Source organism: Diadema antillarum, unplaced genomic scaffold (genome assembly GCF_040938485.1).
Source record: "Diadema antillarum isolate AM-2024a unplaced genomic scaffold, OU_Dant_1.0 seq00000888_RagTag, whole genome shotgun sequence".
Lineage (NCBI taxonomy): Eukaryota > Metazoa > Echinodermata > Echinoidea > Diadematoida > Diadematidae > Diadema > Diadema antillarum.
In genome coordinates this window covers 67,097-92,805 of record NW_027271752.1, presented here as the reverse complement: position 1 = coordinate 92,805, position 25,709 = coordinate 67,097, and the positions used below count along the sequence as shown (strand labels likewise).

The following is a 25,709-nucleotide window of genomic DNA, read 5'->3' as shown; positions in this document are numbered from 1 at the left end:
TGGCTGAATGTATATTGAAACCTGTGCCATTTCCCTGATTTAAAATTGATGTATCTGTTACATAATATGTGTATACAAAGTTACATGCATCAAGTCATGGAACAATTTCTGTTGCCAGAACTATCATTATGTCTGCAATGAATTGCAAGCTCTAAATCTAATCCATATCCCATATTGGAGAAAGCTTGGATGATAATGGTCAGATTCATTGAATTTTTGCCAATTCACACACAAACATGTCCACTGACACACACAAACACACACAAACAAGAATTGCCATTTTGAGACAGTCAACACATCAAATGATATTAATAGATCAAGTACCATTGTTTCTGTTTCAAACAGACAAATATTTCATGGCTGCTCAATTTAAGGGTCAGCTTCATATGGATAATCAGCGAGAGACTTCTCATATTCCAGCAACAGATATTAACAATGGTACTGCAAAACCAGAAAGCTTTGCATTCAATTTTTAATTGTACAAGGACTCAAGATTCACAGAAGTAAAATAAACACAGAAGTTTCTTTTTTTTTTTATACAGTTCATTAAAGGCTAACAGCAAAGTTTCATGCCGTGAAAAGGCTGCTGCTCTAATTTGTGAAAGTTTCCATGCTGTGAATTTTTCTGGTTTTACAATATACATACATGTATTGTAAAACTGACTAAAGGCTTATATGAAAGACAAATTTTCATCATATCTCATGAAAGACTATTAATGAATGATCACTCACGAAAGACTTGCAATAAGTTATAAATTATGATAAAAAGAAATAAATATGGTGTATTGAACCACAGATATGCACTTTCTGAATCTTGATGGGTCATACTCGGTGCATTTCTAGTTCCTACGGGGTCTGTGCGAGGCAGTGAAGAGCAGCTTCTCCAGGTTGACAAATGGGAACTCCACCAGGAGGCACATGATGAAGCCGCAGGCGTGGCCCAGAAGGAGGAACCCCCCATACAGGATGCTCTAAGGGAATGAAAAAGGACACAGAAATCCATCCTGTGATAATGAATGCTTTAAAGATGTCATCAATGACCAATTTAGCTAGGGGGAATGTCTTATTGGATATAACTGGTATGTGTGATTGTGTCCAGCAAATTGTTACACTGAATATCAGCATGACTAATCAAAGTACATTTTATTTTCATACAGGTTTATATTTTCTGATGTCATCATTATGTGACTCTGCCCATATATAATAGGTCCTGTGGGGTCTGTCCCATGGTCTTGAACCAAACACTGATTGGTTTGTAGCTCCCCAGTATATCATCTATAGCCCATATATTTCTTCCGCTACTCTATAAACACATCTGGATACAACAGGATTTCCTGATTCCCTTTCCTGTCCAGGAGGGAATATATCGTGAATGTGATATTTTTATTTTAGCATAAACTAGCATGCTAGCTATAAGCTGTACTTACTATGGTAACAAATGACCAGTGTATGGGGGTGGCCTGGCTGAAACCATACAAATTTTGAATGACCGGGTGGAGGAGGTAAGTGGAGTACGTCAGCCGGCCAAGAGGTACCCAAAAACTCCAGGACAGGAAGTCATTGACCATGCCTGAAGAAAAAACAAGAAGAAAGCACAGATAAGTAAAAAAATTTTCGAATGAATAAATAAATAGATAAATAGATAAATAGATAAATAAATAAATAAATAAATAAATAAATAAATAAATAAATAAATAAATAAATAAATAAATAAATAAATAATAAATAAATAAATAAATAAATAAACAAATAAACAAATAAATAAATGAATGAAAAGAATGAAAACAAAACAATAAAGAAAACACAGCTAAGCAAAAGAAAAATATTAACATAGAAAATTAGATAAGTAGAAGGATTACCGGTACAGGCAGTAAAATGTTGTGAATATTTGATATGTTATCACAGTTTTGTTTTCAGAGTTTATTTTGCATGAGAATAGCTTGGAAATAATCACTTCAGTTTTTGATGATCGATGGAAGACAGTCGTCCTTGAATGCATTGTGATTCGAGTACAGGGAAAGACTTCTTCCAGCCCCAAAAACTATACCTTTCCATCTGTTCCCCCCCCCCCATCCTTCCAAACTGTGAAATTAGCAATTACTGTGACAGAGGTTTATCAATTGTTTACTGTCAAAAGCAGCATTTCATATTTTCTGTTGTTTTTAAGGTCACCTGCACATAAAGACCACAGACTTACATCACCATAGTTACAGGGTGTATAAACATGAACAGTTATATTGCAAAGTGAGCTAAGTGCCATTTTTAAACATTTCGAATTCCATCATCAGAGAGAGCAAAATTAAACCTTTCCAGTAACACCTCACTTGTCACCTAACAAGGAATATTCTCAAAGTTATGGTTAAAAATATCCTGTATTTTCTTATCATTTTCTCTTTTTTTCAGCTTTAATCACAAATATCTCAACTTAACAAGAATGGAGTTAGCTCGTTTTGCGATAAAACTCTTCACTTGTAGAAGTTGGAACGGAATTGACAGAATCTGCCTTTTTTTTTCTGTTTGTGCAGTCCATCAATAATTCCGGAAAAAAAGAAAAAATGAAATACAACAGCAGTGCCGTCAGATACAATACCCTACATTAAAGGAATAAGAATTAAACTGATTTCATCAATCAAACACTTTAAAATGTAGTTTTGGCCCCATCAAACTTTACCTCTCTACAAATTCATTATAATGCAAAATAAATTCACAAGACTGACAGACCCTACCAGTAAGTTGAATATATACACAAGCTGCAGCTACGTCTGTGATACATCCCCTCCCCAACACTTCTGGCACATCTTATGAGCACAAAAGTAATCTCTCGATATCCGTTAGTCAACTCACCACCGTATCCATAGTGACATGCAAAGATGACCCACGCCACTGCCAGGGCCCAGGCGAAGCGAGAGAAAGTGTTGTACATGACATTTGCTGCTACGCTCGGAATCGTCACGCCGCGGTTTACGTCATAGATGCCAAATACCACCGTCATTGCCAGTGTAAGTGCAATGGCCCAACCTCCAGCTGCTGCAACCTGAAAATAGGTTGAGGCAGGCTTCACATCAAAGTCACTGCTTATATGTATTTCGTTCATGAGGATTTACAGTGACTCCCATTATAACAAAGTCCTCAGGATGGGCAGTTTTCTTTCTTAATCAAAATTCGGTTATAAACAAATAAATACACAGTAAAAAACATAAGGCAAATAATGTTGCGGCCTGCATTTTTATTTTGTTGTAACCAGAATTTCGTTATAACCGTGTTTGTTATAATGGGAGTGCATTGTACATAAACATGACTATGGTGTAGCTTCCTATAACTTCAGGGATGTTAAAGTTGCAGAATATCTGTAAAACTAGTAATGTCGCTATGGCGACTGGTATGCCTCCGCCATGATGCATGATTCTCCTAATAGGTCTATAGTACATGTGGACAATGTGTGATGACAGTTTCACATTATTGGGTGAAATATTAAAATGATATGTAAGTTACAAAAACTGTCACAAAATTGGACCAAAACTCACAGGGTTTAAGCTTGATTTCTTCTTCCCAATGTGGTGCAAGAGGTAGCCCACCACCATGCCAACCAGGTAAGGAGGGATGCGACAATACGGCTTAATGTACACCATGGAGCTATAATCGTCAGCTGGTAGGTATCCTGCACCGACGTCCAACGTTTGAAATGCACCATCCGTATCTCTATCAATGAAGACAAAGTGAATGCATTCCCTGACTGCATGCATGATCCTTGCATTAGGTGCATTTTGTAGTTTTTTTCACAGACCCTGAGCTCTAATGCACAACCTCCCCTCACTTTCAAAATTTGAAATCCAAATTTCCAAAGCACATTAAGAACACTGCCATATTGCTATCTCACAAAGATCTGAACACACTTGAGGGGGGGGGGGAGTCTTATACTCAACTTGAATGTCATTGTTAGCATTGCTCTGTGTTTTACAGTCTAGGAGACAAAAGACCTTTGTTTTTGTTTTTACTGGATATTTGATAAAAAGGCACATATTCTGCATAGGAGTAGATTGGCAGCCCAGGTGTGGCAGCTATTCCACACAGCTCTTTATTTGACTGATGTGCTTTCATTTCACTTACCCTCCTGCTACCAGCCCAATTCCAAAGTTGTTCTGGTAAACAATGACAGCCGTGGTGATAAAGCTGGCGACACACAAGGCTGCAATGGTGCTCAGTCCAATCTTGGGAAACCTATCGAGTCAGGCACAGGCAAAAGAAAAAAACCAAAACAGTTATGTACTTGCCTCATCCCATTTGTTGCATCGAATTGTGCACATGACAGAAAGCATATGTTGTAAAATTTCAACAAGTGAATAAATTTCCTTCTTCTTTTTTTTTCATTGTACATGTCCAGAGATACATCGTAGCTTTAAAAGTTTTTCTTTATAGAAATGCATGGAAGGGAACATTAAAAAGTTACATCAATGTCTTTACAAGTCTACTGCCTTATTATTTCATGTTATATCTCACATTATCTTATTCTTTATTATGGAGATTATAGCATTCTTGATGTTACTGTCAAGAGTCATCATCTGTAGTATTTTTCTTTGAAAGGAATGCAGATATTTTCAACGTGAGTTTTATGTGATAGCTGGCACTTTTACAGCATTAATCCACACCAAAATCACTGCATGCATGGCAAAGCTTTCATTCATCACGTATGCAGTGCGTTCCCAAACTGTATTTTTCCTCCATCACATTTCCATACCTACTTAGTATCTCAAAGAGCCATTTGCTTGGTCTTCAGAGTTGTGCATGAAAGGAAAATTATATTCCATCATTGATAGTGCTGCAGTCATCACGGTACATTTTATGATTCTGTACAGTCTGCCATACGTAAACACAGAAATGATCTCTCATTGGTGAACAGTCCATAATTTTTGGCCTGTGAGAGAATTTTTCCAAATGGTCTGCTTATCACATGATCACCTTTTTATCCAATCACTGACTGGCATTTGACTAATCTGAACAGTAGGCCTTAATTGAGGAATAACGAAGGAGATGATAAGGCACGAAATGAACAAACCTGTAGAGAGGAATTAGAAGCAAAGGACTGATAAAGTAGAACTGCATGTCACAGGCAAGATACCACCCCCAGGATATGCACTATAAAGAAAGAGATACAGACAGAAATTTACAACATATCAAAATAAGTGACATTCACCAATTACTTGAAGAGAAGGAGTAGCATGGTGCCTTTCTCCTGAGCCTGAAATGTTTCAGAATCTGATCTATTCAAACTGTATTGGAATATAGCAATTAGGAAGTATCATATTTCAAGTGTACCTTTTATACCCATGCAAGCAGGATCATGCAAGGCAGGAAAATATATCAAAAGAAAAATCTCGGATTAATCTGGTGAAAATTTAAGTTGCAAGACACAGACAGCAAAGAATGCTTTGTAGGCTAATGCCTGAGTCTGTTTCTTTGTTTTTATCTAAATATGTGACATACAAGTATGCAGGGCCTAAGCCCACTCATACACTTTATTTTCCAGTACTACTAGTCGTTGTCAATTTGCTTGAAGTTAAAGGAATATCTATGAATTATGATAACAAGTTTTTATCTGTAAAACAGAGGTACTCCAGAAGCTCAAACATCTAGCAAGTGCTGAAAAAGACACAGCAAGCTTGTGCAATAAGGCACAAACAATGCAAGCATTATCAATGCTGCTCATCGCATAGCCAAAGGTGGAAAAGTAAGAAAGGATGTGGTACATAGGCCACCAGGCAACCCTGTAGCTGAGGGGACAAGTGCTGGTAATTACATCATCTCCTAAAGCTGGAGGGACAAAGTTGTTGATGTAGAGGAGGTCACTCCACCAGTAGTAACGACAAATGTCGAACTTGGTCTCTGTGCGGTACCACACTGGGCCTTGATTCAGCTCAGGAAAAATGAACATCCAGACGAGGATAAGCATGGCAAGGGCTGGGGTTAACCTGTCAAATCAAAAGCAGACACCATACCTCAGAAATAGTAACATAACAGAAAGTGAGTGATTGTATGGTCATCCCCCCCCCCCCCCCCCCCCCCGCCATCATCTGCACTGTAATACTCTTCAATCTCCCACAGTGGCTTCCTTTGCCACCAATAAGATTCTTGGAAGCTTTTAAATGTGTGGGCCATTTCATCTGCTTTATAACTTTTCATCCCCTTTTTGCTTTGCTTCATTTCTTTTATATATATCACTGATATCATATATTTGTGTATATTGATATACTTTAGAAAAGTTTATTTGTCTGTGTTGTTGTAGACTGTACTTGTACAGTGTATTTTTATGACTTACATTAATTGTAATCCAGTCACATTCTTAGATTGGTTGCAATAAACAGATTGATAAATACACAGACATATAGATGAATAAACAACCAGATGAATAGGAAAATGAAGGAAAGGACAAATATAAACCTTTCAAACTATTACCTTGACAGGATCTTTATACCACCAATATACTCCTCATTTCATATCTACCAATGATTTCCATAACTTTTTTTTTCACTTCATCCATTACTTTCAATGTATAACAGAGGAAACCATATCTGATGATTTTATGCATCTCTGAAAACTCTGCAATGACATGACATGCAAATCAAAGTAAGAAATGAGAGAACTTTTGCAGCACAAGACAGTACGTTTTATGAATTGCGCACACATGGATGATTCTGCCTGTAACCTGCAGTACCTGAGATATCTATGGAGATAGAACATTCCCCATCCGACCTTTCCATTTTTGGCCTTCATTTTCTTGAGTGTAAGGTACGTGACGAGACAGCCACTATGGTGAGAGAATGAGAAAGAGTATTTAAGAGAGACAGATAGATAGACAGACAGAGAGGGATGGGAGAGAGAGAAGTATATCATACATAATACCATTATTGCATCAAGACAGGGGATTGTTTGAATGGCACATATGCACCAAAAGTCAGTTTAACTCTTTATGTGCCATATTCACCATTCAGACTTAGTCAACAGCTTGCAGATTTTGCTCATTAGATGCACAACTGTGCATGAAGTGATCTACAAATCATGAAATTACACTGTATGATTATAAGCACTGCCTAGCCATATCTTGGTCATAAGATTTACGTCACAACAATTCAGCTTGCAAATTTCTCTATCTTAACTTTGTCTAACTGAATTTCTAGCACAAATTAATTCGTAGAAAGTGTTGCTCGACGGACGTTTTAAAAACAGAATGTTTTTTGAAAGTGCTCATGCTTTGTGGCCCCAGAATAATGTGGCAAACAGGGGATATACACCATGGAAGACACAGAGTTAACATAGTGGATGGAAATGGGACTTCCATTGATCTACTAGCTTGATCTCCATGTGATTTACTTGTTGCAGTAATCCCATTCGCAGCTCCAAGGAAGCTATACCGGGATGATAGGCACCATTACTGCAATAGCAGGTAAGATGCCTCCATCTTTGTACATAGTCACTTTTAAACCTGCTGAAGACTAGTCCCGGTATACTCAGGTAGGTGTCTAAGGGAAATGTGTGTTGTAGCAAATCAACTCGTCTTCAATGGGTTAATGGGGAATGAGATCCAAATATATGAGTGGATAGAGTGAATGCAGTAATATCAGAAGAACACATCAGCAAAATTTCAGGATAATTGGACTGTTCATTGACACAATTCATTGAAAAGTTATGAATTTTTGAAGTTTCAGTGCCACCATGGCCATATGAAAAGACTAGTATGCATTTTGTGATGTCACATATGGAATACTATGAAAAGGGATAAAAAAACACAGAAAGAGTCTGATAGTAGGGATTTACGTTTACCTCAGTACAAAGAATGTATCCACTGAAATACTTCCTTGAACCATCGGCTGGTATATGAATAAATGGAGGAACCCAAAGAATGCACTGTAGGTATTCTCTGCGAATAATGAACAATAATATGAGCTGAGTGGATTAATAACATAATGTACTCTTGAACTTGTCCCAAAACTGTAACTATCTTATTCTTATGTCTGCTCTTCAAAATATGAAACTAATCTCTCTATTCGATCTTTGACAGCATCTTTGTGTGCTGTGCATTTACAAACATCCATGACAAAACTAGTAGGATTGATTTATGATTGACAAGTCCAGACATGTTCATACAATTCTCCCTATTGCATATAGCCGATATCAAGCGATATCACCTCGCGATACTGATATCTGATCGATGGCTTTTGGGACGTACAACTCCGGTTTTGCGGTTCTGGAAAATTGTACCAGAGATCCTACAGAGTGCAGGATCTTTGACTGTACATTCTTTTCTGGAAATGTCTCAAACAAAACATACGCGAGTTTGACTTCAGATCGAAGTGGTCTTTCCTGCGAAACAAATTTTTCCACACTCTGTGCTGAACTTTGTCTGTTGGGAACTTCACCCACGTCACGTCCTTCATCTATGGATATTTTCCATAATTTTGTAGTTTGGCATCATCGGCCCAGCATTGGGCCACCTGGCAGAAGAATCCCATTCACCAAATGTAAAGTTACAGGTTAGAAAATAACTCTTTTGTTCCCTATACTATAAGACAAAATTTGAAATGATCTATGAATACTAGCTAGTGCTTCGGCACTCAATGTGCATAATAATTAAGGTGTACATTTACACATCGCACCTTCACAACAAGAAGTTTATATTACACAAGAATCAAAGGTAAAAAATTAGATTGCCACATACATTCAGATTTAGAGAGCTATATGCGATAGGGAGAATTGACTCAGTGATATACTACAGAACTGTGTGTATCAGCTCTGAATTTTCAACTTATGAGGATGGTACATGGTGAGATGAAGAATCAAATGGCAAGATGTGGACAAGCAATTTTTACCTGCAGTCTCTTTTAGCCCATATAAGTAAAACTAAAGAGCATTAATATATATGATATATATATATATATATATATATATATATATATATATATATATATAATATATATAATATATATATACATTATATAATATATGTATATAATATATTACATATATATAATATAATATATTATATATATACATATATATATATATATACATTGATATATATATATATAAATGTATGTAGTGATGGTAGTGTGTATTCTATTAGCTCAGCTGATATAAAGGACACAGCTTGTATTAATCACACAACTGCATACTACACCTATATATAGTGTTGCTAAAATGTCCAGTTGCAAACACCTCTAATTGGTGGTTTGTCTAATATCAGCTTGCAAAATACTGATTAATAGACATGCAGGTGAGAAAAATAAATCATGAATATCAATTTGGACTTGATGCTTTACCACTTAGACCCGATTTCAGCACCATGCTCACGCTATGAGCCAAAATGACCCAAGATATGGAGATGACCCTGATCCCGTTGAGACATGATATGCTGCCCTCGCCCTGCCTTGTGCTGAGAATCTTGGGAAGGTTGCAGGAGATGGCAAAGCAGAGGAGAAGGCGCACCAGCATTCCTGCATGATAGACAGAAGAAAAGACCATGGCATCGTAGCAAGCAATATTTTTTTCTATTTCTTATAAACGCATCGCAAAATAATTGATCCTGCTAACAAACCTATTTAGTTGCTCATTGCAGTCTAATTCAGCAGTTTAAAAGCCAGTGATGGAAGTGTGTATTCTAGGAAATATCAATATTCACATCTAAAAATTGAATGTCATTTTTGTTTTTCAAGAGGTGCGTGATGTAAGCCCATCTATTGATACCTACGACACCAATTTAGATGGTTGCAATGAAGGTCTCAAGAAACAGCAGAAATGTTACTAGCAATGCAAACAGTAGTCTCACCTTCCTGATTTATATGTCACTAATACGTCATTAATCATTCACATTAACATCTGTCACAAACCAGGTTTTTGTTTCTGTTGGTCATTCCTGCTGGAGACATCCAATAATGGAGTTGTTTCTGCTGTAGACTGGGGTGGTGGTGTCTCCGTTGGTGTGGCATGCACCTGACAGAACAAATCAACAGACATAAGTAAACCAACGAAATAAATTGCCCCTTCCAACATGACCCTCAAACCACAGTCCTATAGATAGTTTCTAGGCAACTGTACCAATTATTGATCAAGTAAGTGCTGAAGGCAATGTGCCAATCAAGCTCAATATTCAGAGTGAAGGTTGATAAAATCATGAAATACTAATCTTCTTTCTAAGCCGCAGCATTCTGACTCCTTTGCTGGCATGGCATGGCGCCCTTCTGCCTTGTGAGTGTGGGACAGTCTCAAGTCATTAAAATAAATGATGCCATATATTTACTGTAAGTCGATCTACATATGGCATGTGTCACTTTTTGCAATACTTACCAAGCCCTGGACTCTCCGATCCTTTTCAGGGGTTGCTTTTCCATTTTCCACAGTGGCAAGCAGACGGTCATGTCTGCCATCACCTCCCTCTGAATTCCCACTCCCGATGTTTGACCTCTGACCTTCCTTGGACAGTGTGACACTCGTGCCATTGCTGCCAATACCGTTTGGAACGACCTGTGATGACCTTTTCCCAATGGTCGTTGGCCCATTGGAAGTGAATTCTGAGGGGCTGTGATGTGCTTTGGAAGATTCTTTATATTTCATGCATTTGTCGGCAATGGTTCCCATTATAGACAGCAGCAAGAGCATCCCAATCAAGATGCTGAATAGTTGAAAATAAAAGATATATATCTAGTCAGAACACATGCAAAGCATTTAACATATTACATTATCACACAATAAAGCCCTACACTTCCCTTAATGAAAAAAAACCCCCAGCAACATTAGCTTGAAAAATGGATAGAAATCAATATTACTCATGCTTTATATAAACGACAATTCAAATACGTTTCTTTCTTCTTCTTTTTTTTTTACAGTCTGCTAAAACTACACACCAAAAATACTCTTTAGACCTATGGAAATAGAACTTATCCAGCATCAATAAACCACTAAAACATCAATCAATACTGACTACATCTTCTGTTTATATCCCTCTGCCATTCATCTGAGTGTTCTTGATGCATTGAGCATTAAATAAATAGCACCATCTCTGGTGATTGAGTGTATTAAAACCACACAATTCAATCTTCTGAATTGGTCTTCAGTACTGCATGTAACAAACATAGACATGCAATTAATTCACACAAAAACCACAAATAGAGCACAATCAGTGAAAATGTTCTTCCTTTACAGTATGCGTTAAGCTTTTCAGCTTCAGCTCCATCATCTGTGGCTACATATCAAAACTGAATCCTAGCTGCCACCCTTCTTCAGTGTATCAATTCATATACTGACACGTAATATATTTTCATGTTTTTCTGTTTGATATGTTGTGGGTTTTCTTTTCGGCAGATCTGTGCACCATAAATACAAGTGAAGAGTTTGAACGAAAAATTGTTGACTCCATTCTTGTAAATGTGAGATAATTGGGATTAACCTGCTAAATAAGGGAAATATGGTATATTCTGACTCTGAACTTCAAGAATATTCCCTGTTATGTAGCAAATGAGGTATCACCGGAAAAGTTTTATTTTACTTGCTATGTGATGATGTATATACTTAAAAAAAATGGTGCTTAATCCACTTTGCAATCGAACTTTTTAAATATGATATATATATACAAACATTATTATCACTAACCAGGTGCCGATGAATCCTCCACTGAATTCAGTGTTGGGCTTGTTTGTGCAGTGAGCGGCTGAGCCATACATATTCTTAAAACTGATCCAGTCCACATTCAGGTACCCTGTCACACAGAAAAAAAACATAAAGGATATCTTTTAACTACTTGCAAGATTAAAAATGTTCATAATTGATATAACAATAACAATCAGCATCTTCCCTGCGCATGTATGGAAATTATTACCATCTTATGTGAGTGAGCAAATGCACCCAATTACATGGATTTCCTGCCATTTTTTATCAGTTTTGATTACAATAAACAAAGTCACAATATATCAAATCTCAACATAAATACGTAATGTATATAGTTAAGATACTGCTTAAATGTAAATAAATAAGCATAAAAATATTACATAAATCGAGGATAATGGTTCAAACACCATGGTAGTTTAGAGGAAGTTTGGATTGTGGTTACAAGTTGTTTTGTAGCCTTCAATTCTTTTGAGACATATATATATATATATATATATATATATATATATATACATTCATACATACATATTAATGTATATACACACATATATTCATAATACAAATATATACCAATATACCAAGTTTTCTACTGGCAGAGAAGGTGATTAAGATCTTTTACTCACCAAGCAATAATTCCAGTCCATTTTGTACATCTGACTCACTGCAGCTCACTGGAACGCATACACCCCAGTTAATGGTCAGTGCCTGCAAAAATTCCCACAATCATCAACATGCAAAGAAGTCAAGAATTTAATTCCCCCTCCCCTCTTTCTATGTGGGGTTTACAAATATTCATTTAGTAAAGTACCTTAACCTCAAGAATGCGTCAATGTCTGAAGAACTCATACTTCATGACAGTAAACTTCTGAATGCAGGTCCTGTCAACCTAAACTTATTTTTTCCCTTTCTTTACTTGTCCAACTATGAGTTTTGGTTGCCCCAGGCAAATTTACACTTGAGAAAAAATATGTCATTTGAATGATTCTAGTAAAAAAAAAAATCACTCAAATTATAAGATTGTAGGTCATGTGTCCTTAAACCAGAATGAAGATTCAAATTACAATCACAAGTATCAAATTCTACTCAGAGAGGGAATTCTTGAAACAGAAAATCATTGAACTCACTGTACAGATTCTTGTGTTCACACCTTAAATCCTAAAAACATGAATTTGGAGGTGGACTTGGCTGACCTTCCAATCACATCCACTGATAAATCGCACACCACACTAATATCATTCGTTGTATCCTAGAAACAAGATGGTAGTCTGATTGAATTTCACAGTACGTTTGACAGTGTAATCATGTCATCAATGGTCTCTTTGCAAAGCAAATACGAGTACTAAATAGAAATAGTCACATGGGTGGTAATTTAAAAAAAAATCATAGAAAATAAAAGGTCTAATTATGGGGGAAGTGCCATTTACGCATATACTTTTGTGATACACACAAGCTTGAATGAATAAGTTAATGTTTGAAAAGTCATATAATATATAAGATATGATATATATATATATATATATATATATATATATATATATATATATATATATAATCATCTGGAAATCAATGAAACAATGTATCAGGTGCTTCATATACCATTGATGAATTGGATCCCAAGGTTACATTGATGTCAAGGTCCACCAGACAGTGTTTGAAGTCTGTGATACTCATACACTCATCAAAATGGCCCAGCCAGGCTGTGTTTCCCACCAGCATTCCAGGCGTTGGCTTCCCGAAGGCATCCAAAGCTGAACAATTGATAAAAGAAATGAATGAAAAGTAACATTTTTGCAGCTGTTTCCATCATGTTAAACAACACTATATCAAAATATCAGAACATTGTATATATACAAAAATTATTCTCTCATTTTCTCTCTCTTCTCCCTCCCCCCATCTCCTCTTTCCTGAAAAAAAAAACACCAAGCAAAACAAAACAAATACCTTGAAAAGGAGAATACTACTTGTAAAGAGCAGGACAGTGTAAAAGGCATTTATCCTAATGGCACAATTGGGCTTTTGAGGAAAGGGCTCATACTTTCAACAGGTCTACAGGTGTCCATTCATTTCACTATTTGGCACTGAATTTCAGCTGCTCTGGGTGAGTGCAAGGTATTAGTACCATGCCTTGAATGGTATGCCATTGGATGAGATGTAATCCTTCCCCCCCCCCCACCCCAATTCTTCCCCTTCTGTGTCAGAGAAACAGTTTTCATGCTTTTGTGATTTAGTCAGCCAGTTTGTTGCACCTGATCACTTCAGTACCTGCTCTAGTCGCTGCACCTAATCACAAGAAACTATACGCATCAGTGAACCATTTAACCAGGAAGAATATTTGGCTGCCTTTGTTATTTTCAGGATCACCAGTAATAAGATATAGATTGGATTAGAATTAGGACTACTAAAAGCTTACCAACTGAATTGCTGGTCTTTGAATAAAGCAGTTTAGATCTTGTTCTAACGCCTTGAGAGAGGTCCTTAGTGTCTCAAAAGAGTCATTCAAGCCTCTTTGACCAAATCGAAATTGAAAAAAAAAAAAGATCTAGCTCTGAATACAGAGAAGATGAGGCACAATGCTTCAAACTGTACTCCATTCAACCATTACACTTTCTATAAAATGGACCTTCTTAGGGCACTAAGAATGCGAAAGAAAAGAGTTTATCCCAAGGCTACACCAAGGAATGATCCTGGGAAAGAATAGGAAGCCCTCTCTGACTATGGACTTGGACTTGGACTAAGTCGTCTGCACTTATGACTTAGCCTATCAACCAAGCCCTGTAAGGAATTCGAATTTTTCAGAGATTATCATTTTGTCATTAGATTGGCGCCTCTGAATTTTACTTCATAGCTTATAGTGAAGAAACATTTAATGTGTATATATCTTAACGTTTGAAAGAAAGAGAGTCATTAAGAACTCAAATCTTTTTGAATTTTGTTGTCAATCTAAAAATCAGTTTGAATACATTTAGCGATCAAACTTTTTTTTTTAGATTCTGCTACTGAAACAATGACATACTTGGTTTTTATGACAAAGGCTCAATTATAGGAATTTTTTTTTTTACTCTTTGGCGCTAAGCATGAATAGTCAAAATTATCATATAAAGATACCTAACCAAGCCAGAGAAATGTTCCATATTTTCTTATCTAATTTTGTTTCCCAGCTAAATATGTATGAAAAAGAATATCTCAAATTGACAAGAATGGAATTAGAACACATTGCCATCAAACCTTATATGAATTAAAAACACTAGAGATTATTGAAATGTGACATCATAGTCATTCACTACCATGGAAACTGGTTCTAATGGGCAAACTGCGCATAGGCCAAAATTAGTGAGCTTTAGATCTGTGAGGCGAGCACTAAGATGACGCAGGTTGGACAATGGAAACAGATATCTTGCTCATGTGCAGAACACCATTTCTAGCCTAAATTACCATCATCTTAGCATCCAAGGCAAAGATCTGAAGCTCAAAATATACGTGAACACAATGGTTGTTTACCCGTTCTGTACGGGAACCTGGTATACCAGGTTCCCAAACTGTAGACAGGAGTGTCTGCATTCGTGGCCTAAATTCATCATGATTTGTGTTATGCTGCCCAAGAAAATGACTGTACTAGAAAAGTTAGAGTTTCTTCCATCAATATCTGTTCACTTTCTGTATGGAAATTCTATGTGTGTCGCAGTATCATTTACATTTACTCCAGTGTAGTGTGTGCTTGCTTTGCTGTAAAACTCGTATAAAGATGCATAGCGATCAATTAGGTTGAGCTGACCCCATTTACATGGTCTATAGGTGCGTCTTTTGTGTATAATAAAAGAGTCTGTTTAGCATGTCAGAGCACGCTCTATTCATACCTTGCACCCATCAATATTTCCATTGTTTGATATGGCACATGTACTTGATTGGGGGAACAGAGGTACATGTATTGCCTGACTGCTTTCACACAGGTAGATAACCATTGGACCTGTTAGTTCTCTGTTGCCCCGCAAACGAATCTCGTTTTGGGGCATTGCAGAATTGCGGGAGGAACAGGTTAACTATGCTTGATCTAAAACCATGACATCATCACTTCGGTACTTTATACCTACCAAGCATCGAGACTTCCCCCTGGGTGAGCAGTACCTGCAGATCCTGCAAACACTTTTGGGATACATTGTGCAGAGATGGCTGCTCCGTGGAGAGCCGTGGTGAGGGGATCCATGCTTTGAGCACATCTTGAGCGTGTGTTTGTGCCATGACGGGGCGTCTGTCGGTGTTGCCATGGCAATGGGTTGCCATCAGCATCATGCTGAATAATGTGTAGAACTTGGTGGAGTCTACTGCCATTGTAGGTGGTGCAAGATCATCAAGCTCTGTAAAAACTTATATGGAATGATAAAAATGGGAAATAAAACAGATAAAAGATATGAGGGATACATTCATAAGAAACCTGTTCATGATGTGAGTGTGAATACAGTGAAGATGTTGATACAAGTCTCACATGAAAAATTTTAAGCCATTAACCAGTATAAGCATCTCATCTTGAGGTTATCCTTCTAGATACAGATAACACTATCTGTGTGCACATGCAATGATTAAAGAAATTGGCCAAATTTTTCAACCTGAGCATTTTATTCATCCTACACATTTCTACCCAAGAGCAGCAAGACCTTTCTTTTTTTCTTTTTTTTTTTTTGGTTTTGGTTTTGGTTTTGATTTTTTTATTCTGTTCTTTTTCAGGAACATAACTCAACAACTTGACAGAAAGATAAACTCTCTGAAGAGATTCTACACATTAAATATTGCTCAATGAGCACATAAATTTATGACACAAAGGAATCAAGACGACTTTCTCACGCTGGATGAGAATAAATTTGTATTCAAAAAAACACAGCAAAAGGTGTTATTTGTTGTTATTGAACACTTGGTACTTTTAGCTGGAAACCTAAAAAAGGCCCACATAATCACTTCATGAAGAAGTGAATGCAATGCTACAACAATGACACTAGTATGACATATTCCAAGACAAATGTAATATATATGATTGCATATATATATATATATATATTAACTTATACAAAAGTAAAAATATTATCTCTTTCAATGAATCAAGCAGTTATAGCAAATGCAGTGTATAGAACCTAGAAATACGTAGTGTGAGTAATGAAGCTCTTCATGAACAGTGAAGTTCACATTTCAAAACATTAGTTTTGGCTGCTATTATACCAATGATGGCCAAAGTCTGGTGATAAAATTGGGGAAAAAAGTTAGTGTTTTCGACATGCAGATGCAATGCCATATTCCTCCAAATAAATGTCTTCATTTTCTCCATTTTCTTCTTCTACTTTGTTGTGTAAGTCAAATTGCACAGAGTTCAGCCCAAGTGAAGACAACATGATATCCCATACTGTATTTTCACTCTTCTGCATATACACACTTGCACAGTATTCTATAATTTTTGGGACCTTGTTCTGGGGCGGATCCACGCCAGGAATTCCGTAAAGGGGGAGGGGGTGCCTTTACAAAATCAAAGGGGGGGGGGGGTGCACGCGCCCCTCCCGGCGCCCCCCTTTTTTCATTTTTTGTTTTGTTTTTACAAAAATTAAAGGATGCCGTGCGCGCCCATTGCGCCCCGCTTGGATCCGCCACTGTTGTTTAACAATCTCTGCTTTTTTAAGGTTCCACACAACGTCCTGTGTATATATAAACCTGCTTCAATAATGTAATTATATACAATATGTGCATGTCCCCACGATTTTTTTTTTCATGTGAATGTGTGGGACTGAAATGAAATGAACAGAATTAACTGAAATGAACTGAATGTAATTAAACTTACCAAGTAGATCAGAGACTTCTGATGCAACGGAGAGTCAAGTCGACTGACGCCGTGACGGCGTCTCTGAAAGCAAACAAACGCGCGCTGCCGCAGGGACTGCATGCAATGTCGAAGATGGGGCACCACCACTGCCTGGTGTACGATCGCTTTTTATCCTCTTCACCGACGACTTGTTACCAGATGGTGGGCTTCGCTCAAAGAGTATACTGCGTGCGCTTCTAGTTTCGCTATTGATTATTTGAAAAGTTATTGACGGAGCGCCTTACGTTGGTGGTCGCGTAACAAGTTTGCAATTTGTATAACCACCATAATTATTTAAACTTTCAAAAGATATCCTCCGATCAGGCATCGGGATCTACCGAAGATAGATCAGAATGACTCTCAGTTTCTTCAAAACAATGTGAAGAAAGGCACTGACAGGGAAGGGAAGTGGAAAGGGGCATCCCTATTAAAGTTACTAACGAGGTGGTGTGCTACCGCGGTGGGAGAAGGTCATGGCCGACTACCTCCGGCCTATGCCAATGACATAATCGCTGTTCTACAGAGCGAAACATAATCGATATGTACGCCTTACCTCGAAAAGTTTACAATAACCACCATCAATTACGGCATGTGGGAAGAGAATAAGACAGTAAGAACGACGTAGGCATACCGGTAAATCTTTTCGGGACGATATTACGGTTGAAAAAAAAAAGTTTACACAAGAATTTGTCCTCCTGCGCGTGGAGAAATTTTTCTAAAGACTTCATTTCCCCTCTGTCACGACGCAAAACACACACACACACACACACACACACACACACACACACACACATATATATATATATATATATATATATATATATATATATATATATATATATATATTATAATGTTATAACAAGCAGGAACCTTAAATGTTAAATTTTCTTGAATGCCCAAAGATGCGCATATGTACGTGCTAGATATTAACATTAAAAAGTTTGAATTCATGAATTTAGAGCATTTTCAATGGATGAAAATTCAATGATTGTATATCAAACATAATTTCTATAGCATTCACTGACTCAAGGCTGTTATAGATCATGATTACATAATCTACTCACTTCGTTACACTCACTAAAGTATATATTTATTCCACGCATGTACAATGTATCTTGTTTTGTGTAAAGATTATGGTACATGATACAAGATAGCGACATTTGGAGATGTGTACTTTACTTTCAGACTGCACAGACTTGTAATCATTGTCATTGTTGAATTATACGTGTGTATGTGTGTGTGCATGTTTTACTCTCATTGGTAGATCACTGTCGCAATTTAATCATCTGTTCCTTATGTCATCTTTTCCTTAAAAAAGAAAATCTGCAGTCACTTGTAATTGCTCTTTGAGGTACCGTGTTTGCAGACAAAAACCAACCACATAACCTCTTGGCAGGAAAGTAATAAATTTAGAAAACAGCTAAATTTGATACAGTGTATCAACATATAATCAAATATTCTCAACCATAAACTCTCTCTCTCTCTCTCTCTCTCTTAGTCAACAATCACATTAATTGAAAACATGATATTACTAAAAATAATATCTTGCTTTAATTCAGTTAGCCTTGTCTGCCTTTAATTATTAAAATTTTCACTTGTAGACAAGTGACAAATGATTTTTTTTTTTTTACAGCAAATTAGATTTTTCTTAGAAAATCATCATCATCATGACAGTTGTTATTAATTCAAATGAAGAAAAAAAAAACCACTGCAATTTGACTAGTTGGAAGTTGGAATGGAATAGTTGGAAACAGCCAACCAAACAGCACATGATAAAGAAATTGCAGGAGACACACACACACTCATAATATTACAGCACATGACACAATCACACATGTAACACTTTGAGTGTACTTGCTTGGAACATGTTGATTCATGGATGAATGTGGATGATAAACATGGTCTTTCGTTGTCTTTTCGTTGACACAAAAATATTGGTTAACTTACAGGAAAACTTTCATACACAATAATGAATAAAAACAAACAGAACATGATTTCTTGGAAGTTAATTGATGTATATTGATTGGGTTCATTTCCACACATGTGTGATTCAGTCATCAAACATTGACTTCCTAATTGTGGTATTTTTTTTAATTCTCCAGACTCTAAGGTTTTCAGTGTTGCATACTCTTAAAAGTTTGATATATTGCAAGCAAAATACCGAGCAAAGGCTAACAACACGCTTCAATAAAATACTGTTTTTGGAAACTAAGGGAGCTGTACAAGTAGGCCTTCAGCTTGGCTGTGTATTTATTTCATATCTTATTATTACAACATCCAAAGCAGTATAAAATTGTGTACAAACATTAACTCAGTCCTACATAAACATACACGTATATGAATGAGGCAGACTAAATAATTGGAATAAAAATATAAATAATTTCCAACATAAGTAATTGTATGTAAAAATTCAACACTACGCTTAAGTCCAGTTGGGGCTTTGTGAAACTTTGCAAGAATCTAAACTCAATGAGATGCCAACTAATCACCAATGCAAAATTGCATAATCTTTGGTCAATTAATAAACATCAGCATTTATTTCAAACATTTCAGGTAAACATTTTTGTTCATTTAGGGGCTAAGACAGAAAGAAAAAAAACATTCACAAGGTCAATTCACAGCATCATGATTTTTTGATGAGGCAAGTTTGCATTATTAACCACTCATACATTGTTCTTATATTGCATTATTCATCGAACACGTAGGCAGCATAGAAGAAAAAAGCAGCAACAAAGGCTGGAATATATTTACTCTACTATATATCTATACTTTCTTGAGAATGCTGGCTGCACTATAAATAGCATAATAAAAATATAGCATTCTATAAAAACCAATGCACTGTAGATTATCTCCAATACTGGCAATCATCAACTCTTCTACAAATAGAATTACATTTACTGGTATTTCCAATTATGTCACCATGGTTCTTGATGGCTAATTAACTCACATGCAAAGTTGTCTTACAAGTCCCATGATATCAGGAAATATACGTGTGAAATATACAGTATACTGTACCAATGGTGTAGGCAGTCTACATGACGTATGCTTTCTTTTCCATTAGGTAGTGGGCCCATCAATAATTCAGAGATCAAATAATGCACCCTCAGGCATTGTTTGCAAAGTGTGATCAACTGCATGATCTTTAAACACAATCTTTTTTTCATTGTCCTTCATCACATTTGAGAGGAAATGCTTACTCTTTGGCATTTTATACTTCCGATACTAAATCTTAATGTAAAAAGCTGTGAAAGAAATTCTGATGCCATATATAGGAGGGTATTATTGCAGTAGAAGGAAAGAATTCATAATTCTGGCTTCATAAAACATGCTAAAAATACATAAGTTCATTTTCATCTTCAACCAATGCATGTAGAAGACATAACAAACTCCTATGGACCAACACTATCGCTTTGCTGATCAAAATTTGGTTATATCAAACAAATAACTTTGTAGTAACAAAATGGACACAAGTTTGTCTTAACAGGTTAATAAACAATAAGAATTCACTACACATGTATTTTTTGAATGCTCAACCTGTTAACATAAATTCTGATATATGCTGTCTTACACATGTCTAAACTTCAGCTTCTACAGGCAATATTTCAGTTTTTCATGTGTTACATATATAGTCAGCTTTGTCATATTCATCTTTATGATTCCTGAAAGTCTACAAATTAATTCATTACAGTGTAGAACATGGCTTACATACCAAAACTTGTTTGCAGACATTTTACAACAGTACATTGATATAACTCTACTGCATGGAATGGAATTGTTAATTTGAGAGTCCCTACAGATATATTTCTTGATCATTTTTTAAATCTTTGATATGCCATCCACATAATTTATTTCAGTGCAAAATGAGCTACACTGCTCCATATATGGAAATATTTCTATAAGTAGAAAATATAATTGTATTAATGATGCATCTTAAAGGCTATCAACACCATCCAAACATGGTTCTCGACTGCTCAGCTAATTGCATAAATCATTCAAAATTGAAGTGCATCATTTCAAATTGATTCAAGTCACATACATGATGACTGGTTCATGTACATACCATGAACTTTGCCAATAGGAATGATGATAAGCGACTGCATTGGCAAACTAGCAGCAATTTACATGAATGTTCATATTTCAGAGTAGTGTCCACACAATTCAATTTCAGTTTATGCAGCAGATTGTTGCTGTTGTTGCTGTTGTGAAGTACATTAACTTGCTTAAATTGTCACATAGGCTACACTTTCACATTTCTGAATATGTACTTGCCCTTTATGACTTACAGTAGAGATTAAAATGAATGACAGAAATAAACAGAGAAACCTCAGAGCATGGCAGAGTTTTTTTTATGTATATTGCAGTTTTCTTAGGCATAATATCAAAACATAAATGCACCCTTAATGACTTACAGTAGAGATTAAAATGAATGAAAGAAGTAAACAGAGAAACCTCAGAGCATGGCAGAGTTTTTTATGTATATTGCAGTTTTCTTAGGCATAATATCATAACACAAATGCACAACAGTGGGTTCCCTTTACAACAAAGTCCTCGGGACTGGCAGTTTTCTTTCGTTATATCAAAATTTCACTATAACCGTGTTTGTTATAACAGGAGTGCACTGTATAAACACATATAAACATTATAATTATGACATAGTCACAAAACATCTGAACATTAATACATAATTTCATTTTAATAATATCTGATAGCAGCTTTACAGTTTGTGGTAGAATAGAAGCAATATACATGAATCTTTATATTTCAGCATATTGCATGTCATTTAGTTTTGCTTCCCCAACATACACGCTGGTCCCTCAACTACCATTCTATTTGCAGATCAATTCTTAGACTGCATAGTGAATCATTCAATGCAAATTTAAGAAAGTAAACTTCTCCTGAAAGGCATTTCTTCATCACAACTTAATGAGAAAACATAGTTCTCATTTGCATGCAGAACCAGATTTTTGTTCCAAAATGTACACAATCCATTTAGTCATATATTCAATGTGTGAAATGTCGCTATGATAACAAGATTTCAGTTGGGTAATGACAAAACTGCCATATATTAGCCTCCATAAAAAAGTTCATCAGAAGTACTACATAAGCAATCATGATTGCTACATAATATTTTGAACAGTTGATTATCGATCACTGACTTATTGGGCTACAGCAGTACTGTAAACGTTGACATTTTTGCATATTAACTTTTTGTGCTGAGCTACTAAAAAACATTCACAGGTTCTTGAATTCGCACTGTGCAACTGTCAACCCATTCAAACTGTACAGAGAAAATAGTGAACATATCATCAAAATTTCTGCTAGCCAAAAGCAGTGTAAAATACGAGAATTAACGTATAAAGAAAATTTCTGAATTGACAGTATCAATTGGTCTTTCGCATTAGAGTGAAAAGCATGTAGCTTCTTGGAAAATATGATTGCTAGGGCATGATTGATCATCACATAATGTTGTACTTGGTAGATGCACTTCTGAATGGGGAGGGCACTTGAGGAATAAAAGTCGTATGCATATGACTGAATCTATTTGACACATTTGGTCTCAAAACACTCCAAAAGAAATCAGCATCCCGGTAAATCACGTCAGCCAGACAAGTTTCTTGGGAGACTCTTTTGATGTACAGCAAGGATATTCCAATACTTGTATGTGGAAGATGAATTACAAGCCCTTCTGAGGAATTTGTTTTGGGCTTTTAATTAGCCTTAAAATGCAATTCCATAACATAAAGAAGTTGACCTCAGTAACAAAGTTAGAATAGCACAAAAAATCAGACATGACACAGGAAATTCTGAAATTTCCAATCTTTCATACATTTTCATCACATAAAAGTGATAACATTTGGAACCACACATGCAAATTAGCCAAAATCAGAGCATTAACTTGCAACCCTTCATATGGTTCAAGCACAAATATATCATATTTGAGAAAACATTCTTTTTTTTTGTTATTGACAGTAAAAAATCTTCTGTGTTTTTCTCCTCTAAAATTTACTCATAAGCATTGCTAGGTTATTCAACATACCAAATTTTACATGAGGGATACGGGTATTTTATCTTATTCATGTCAAAACAAAGAAATGTGATAAAGGTTTGTGTATCAAAACATTAAAAAACTGTTAACAATTTCAGCACTTTACTTTTTTAATTTTTCAAATTTTGCCTAATTTTGGCCTAGAGCTCTCCAATTCTGTTCTGATGATATTGTGTACGTAAGAAAGTCAACTTAGAGCATGGTGTGGAATTGCATTTTAGGGTGCTGATGGACAATATCCTCCTGCACTTTTCCTCCTTCTCCTTGTCATGGTTTCTTCTTTGTCAGTCCCTGCTGCAGCATCTTCTCCAGATTTCCAAACGGGAATTCAACCAGCACATTCATCAGGAAGGAGCAGCCATACGCCAGAGTGAAGAAGGCCGAAAAGTTGTAGGCCTGGCCAAAATAACACACAAAGAGAGAGAGAGAGAGATAAAGGTATGAGAATATACTTCCAACACTAGTTTTGTTGACAAGAACACTCCTCAAACTGTCAACGAGATTTCTCAACAAACTCCACTCACAGTTAACTGAAACCCGTCCCCAGTGTGAATACTGTATACGCCATTTATTTCGCGAGTCTAAATTTTAGCAAATTGGAAATTCCCGACGATTTCGCGAGTAGGTAAATTGGAGATCGTGGAGTCCTGGACCGAATGGAGAAATGTATACATGTACGTCACACTCATAGCTTGATCAGGGTCAAAATTTTTTGCGAAATTTGGAAAACAATAACCTCACGAAATATTTGGCGTATACAGTATATTTGTATGTGCAGAGTAAAATGCTGGATATGGTACAATTGCCATTAGGGATCAGTATCATGCACCCAATTCTACAATATCTTTCTGTTGCTGACCACTTTTTGTAGTTAACGGCAAAACCACATCTTCATAAATAGTTAAGTCAAAGCTGTTTATCAAGCATGAGTCATGACCATCTCTTGAATGCATATGACCTCCTATGTCTGGACCTATCCTACCTAATGCTATGGCCTCCCTGCAGATAGGAAGGCATGGTTACCAGTACATACTTTTGGAACATTAACAGTGATAAAGACCTGTGGAAACTGAACTGAAACACTAAAGACTTTTAGCACATGCATTTCAGGCTCAGCGGTTACAACCAGCAACTATCAATCACAAGATCCCTGAATCTAGTCCCCCTAGCCGCAGCAGTTGAACCCAAAGGCAAGGCACTTCATCCTATTTAAACTGCCTTAGTCTTTCAGAGTGGACGTAGAGCCACTGGTCTCCTGGTTGATTGTTTATAGGCATTCATTGCTTCTTTGATGGTCACAGAGAACAAATCAATTCAATTAGTATAAACTCCAATTAGTATCAACTCATCTCCACATTCTACCACCATCACACACAACCACAACCACACACACACACACACACACACACACATAAACACAACTTACATCCTAACATCTTCAAATGTAATGTGTACCATTGGGAGCAGTGATTTGAAACAGGTTTCGAGTTGTTACATTTGGTGCAAATGTGCAGGTCAGTTGTATCATGAAACATCCTACCATAAAAATTTGTGCAAGAAAGCCTCGGTAGATGTTACTATATTTCTCAATAAACCATAACTGTAGATGGTTTACTCTAGAAGCAATTTTATTATAACTATAGTTCACACTTTGTATATTCAACAATACCTAACACTGATTAAATATGCTGATTAACATTTTCACACTGGTCGTTTCTATCCCTAACTCACATTTTAGAACTACATGTATTTGGAAGTATTTTTGAACTATTTTTGAAGCACTAAAGCTGGGTTTTTGTCTCATATGCAAACGGTTACTAATGCCTTCAATGTTTCCATCTCAATGAATACATGTTTTACCACTGTGATTGTAGACCAATGAATAGGAACAGTCTGACTGAATGCGTAGAGATACATGACCAGAGGGTGCAGCAGATAGGCAGAGTAGGTCATCCGGCTCAACGGGACCCACAGAGACCAGGACAGGAAATCATGGATAACACCTTCATTTGCATCAGAGAGAGAGAAAAACAAATAAAATTGAGTCAGAATGCACTCAGGATACTTTACAATCTGACATTATACACATTCGAAAATATGTTACTCAAAGTGCAACATGATCTAAGGTAGATGTAAATGTACTCAAACAGAATCATAGTGATGAAAACCACTGCA

At 36.3% G+C, this 25,709-nt stretch overlaps 2 protein-coding genes across 2 annotated transcripts in view; both read right to left on the bottom strand.

The window, feature by feature from the left end:
• Positions 1-839: 839 nt before the first annotated feature.
• LOC139740849 (O-acyltransferase like protein-like) lies at positions 840-15,978 on the bottom strand. The gene is made up of 16 exons (XM_071651425.1): positions 15,741-15,978; positions 13,249-13,400; positions 12,276-12,357; positions 11,638-11,743; positions 10,336-10,660; positions 9,879-9,981; positions 9,312-9,485; positions 7,816-7,912; positions 6,710-6,802; positions 5,795-5,966; positions 5,054-5,133; positions 4,108-4,218; positions 3,525-3,699; positions 2,845-3,034; positions 1,428-1,570; positions 840-971 (listed from the first exon to the last, which is right to left on the bottom strand). Exons 1-16 carry the CDS (start codon positions 15,976-15,978, stop codon positions 840-842), a joined length of 2,373 nt encoding a protein of 790 aa, XP_071507526.1.
• A 6,060-nt stretch (positions 15,979-22,038) lies between these two features.
• The window catches only part of LOC139740848 (nose resistant to fluoxetine protein 6-like), a 38,212-nt gene continuing 34,541 nt past the window's right edge, over positions 22,039-25,709 (bottom strand). Inside the window, exons 15-16 of the mRNA XM_071651424.1 lie at positions 25,395-25,537; positions 22,039-23,930 (exon numbers count right to left, since the gene is read on the bottom strand). Coding sequence (XP_071507525.1) covers positions 23,802-23,930; positions 25,395-25,537 — 272 coding nt within the window. The 3' untranslated portion in view covers positions 22,039-23,801. The remainder of the gene's footprint in view (positions 23,931-25,394; positions 25,538-25,709) is intronic.

Bases quoted from the DNA above. Each gene is read 5' to 3' on its own strand.
- LOC139740849 (XM_071651425.1), bottom strand. From the start codon at position 15,978: ATGGCAGTAGACTCCACCAAGTTCTACACATTATTCAGCATGATGCTG. The intron at 9,486-9,878 runs GTTTGTGACAGA...TCTATCATGCAG, and splicing joins CCAACAGAAACAAAAACCTG to GAATGCTGGTGCGCCTTCTC. The intron at 4,219-5,053 runs GTTTGTTCATTT...CTGACTCGATAG, and splicing joins CTTCTAATTCCTCTCTACAG to GTTTCCCAAGATTGGACTGA.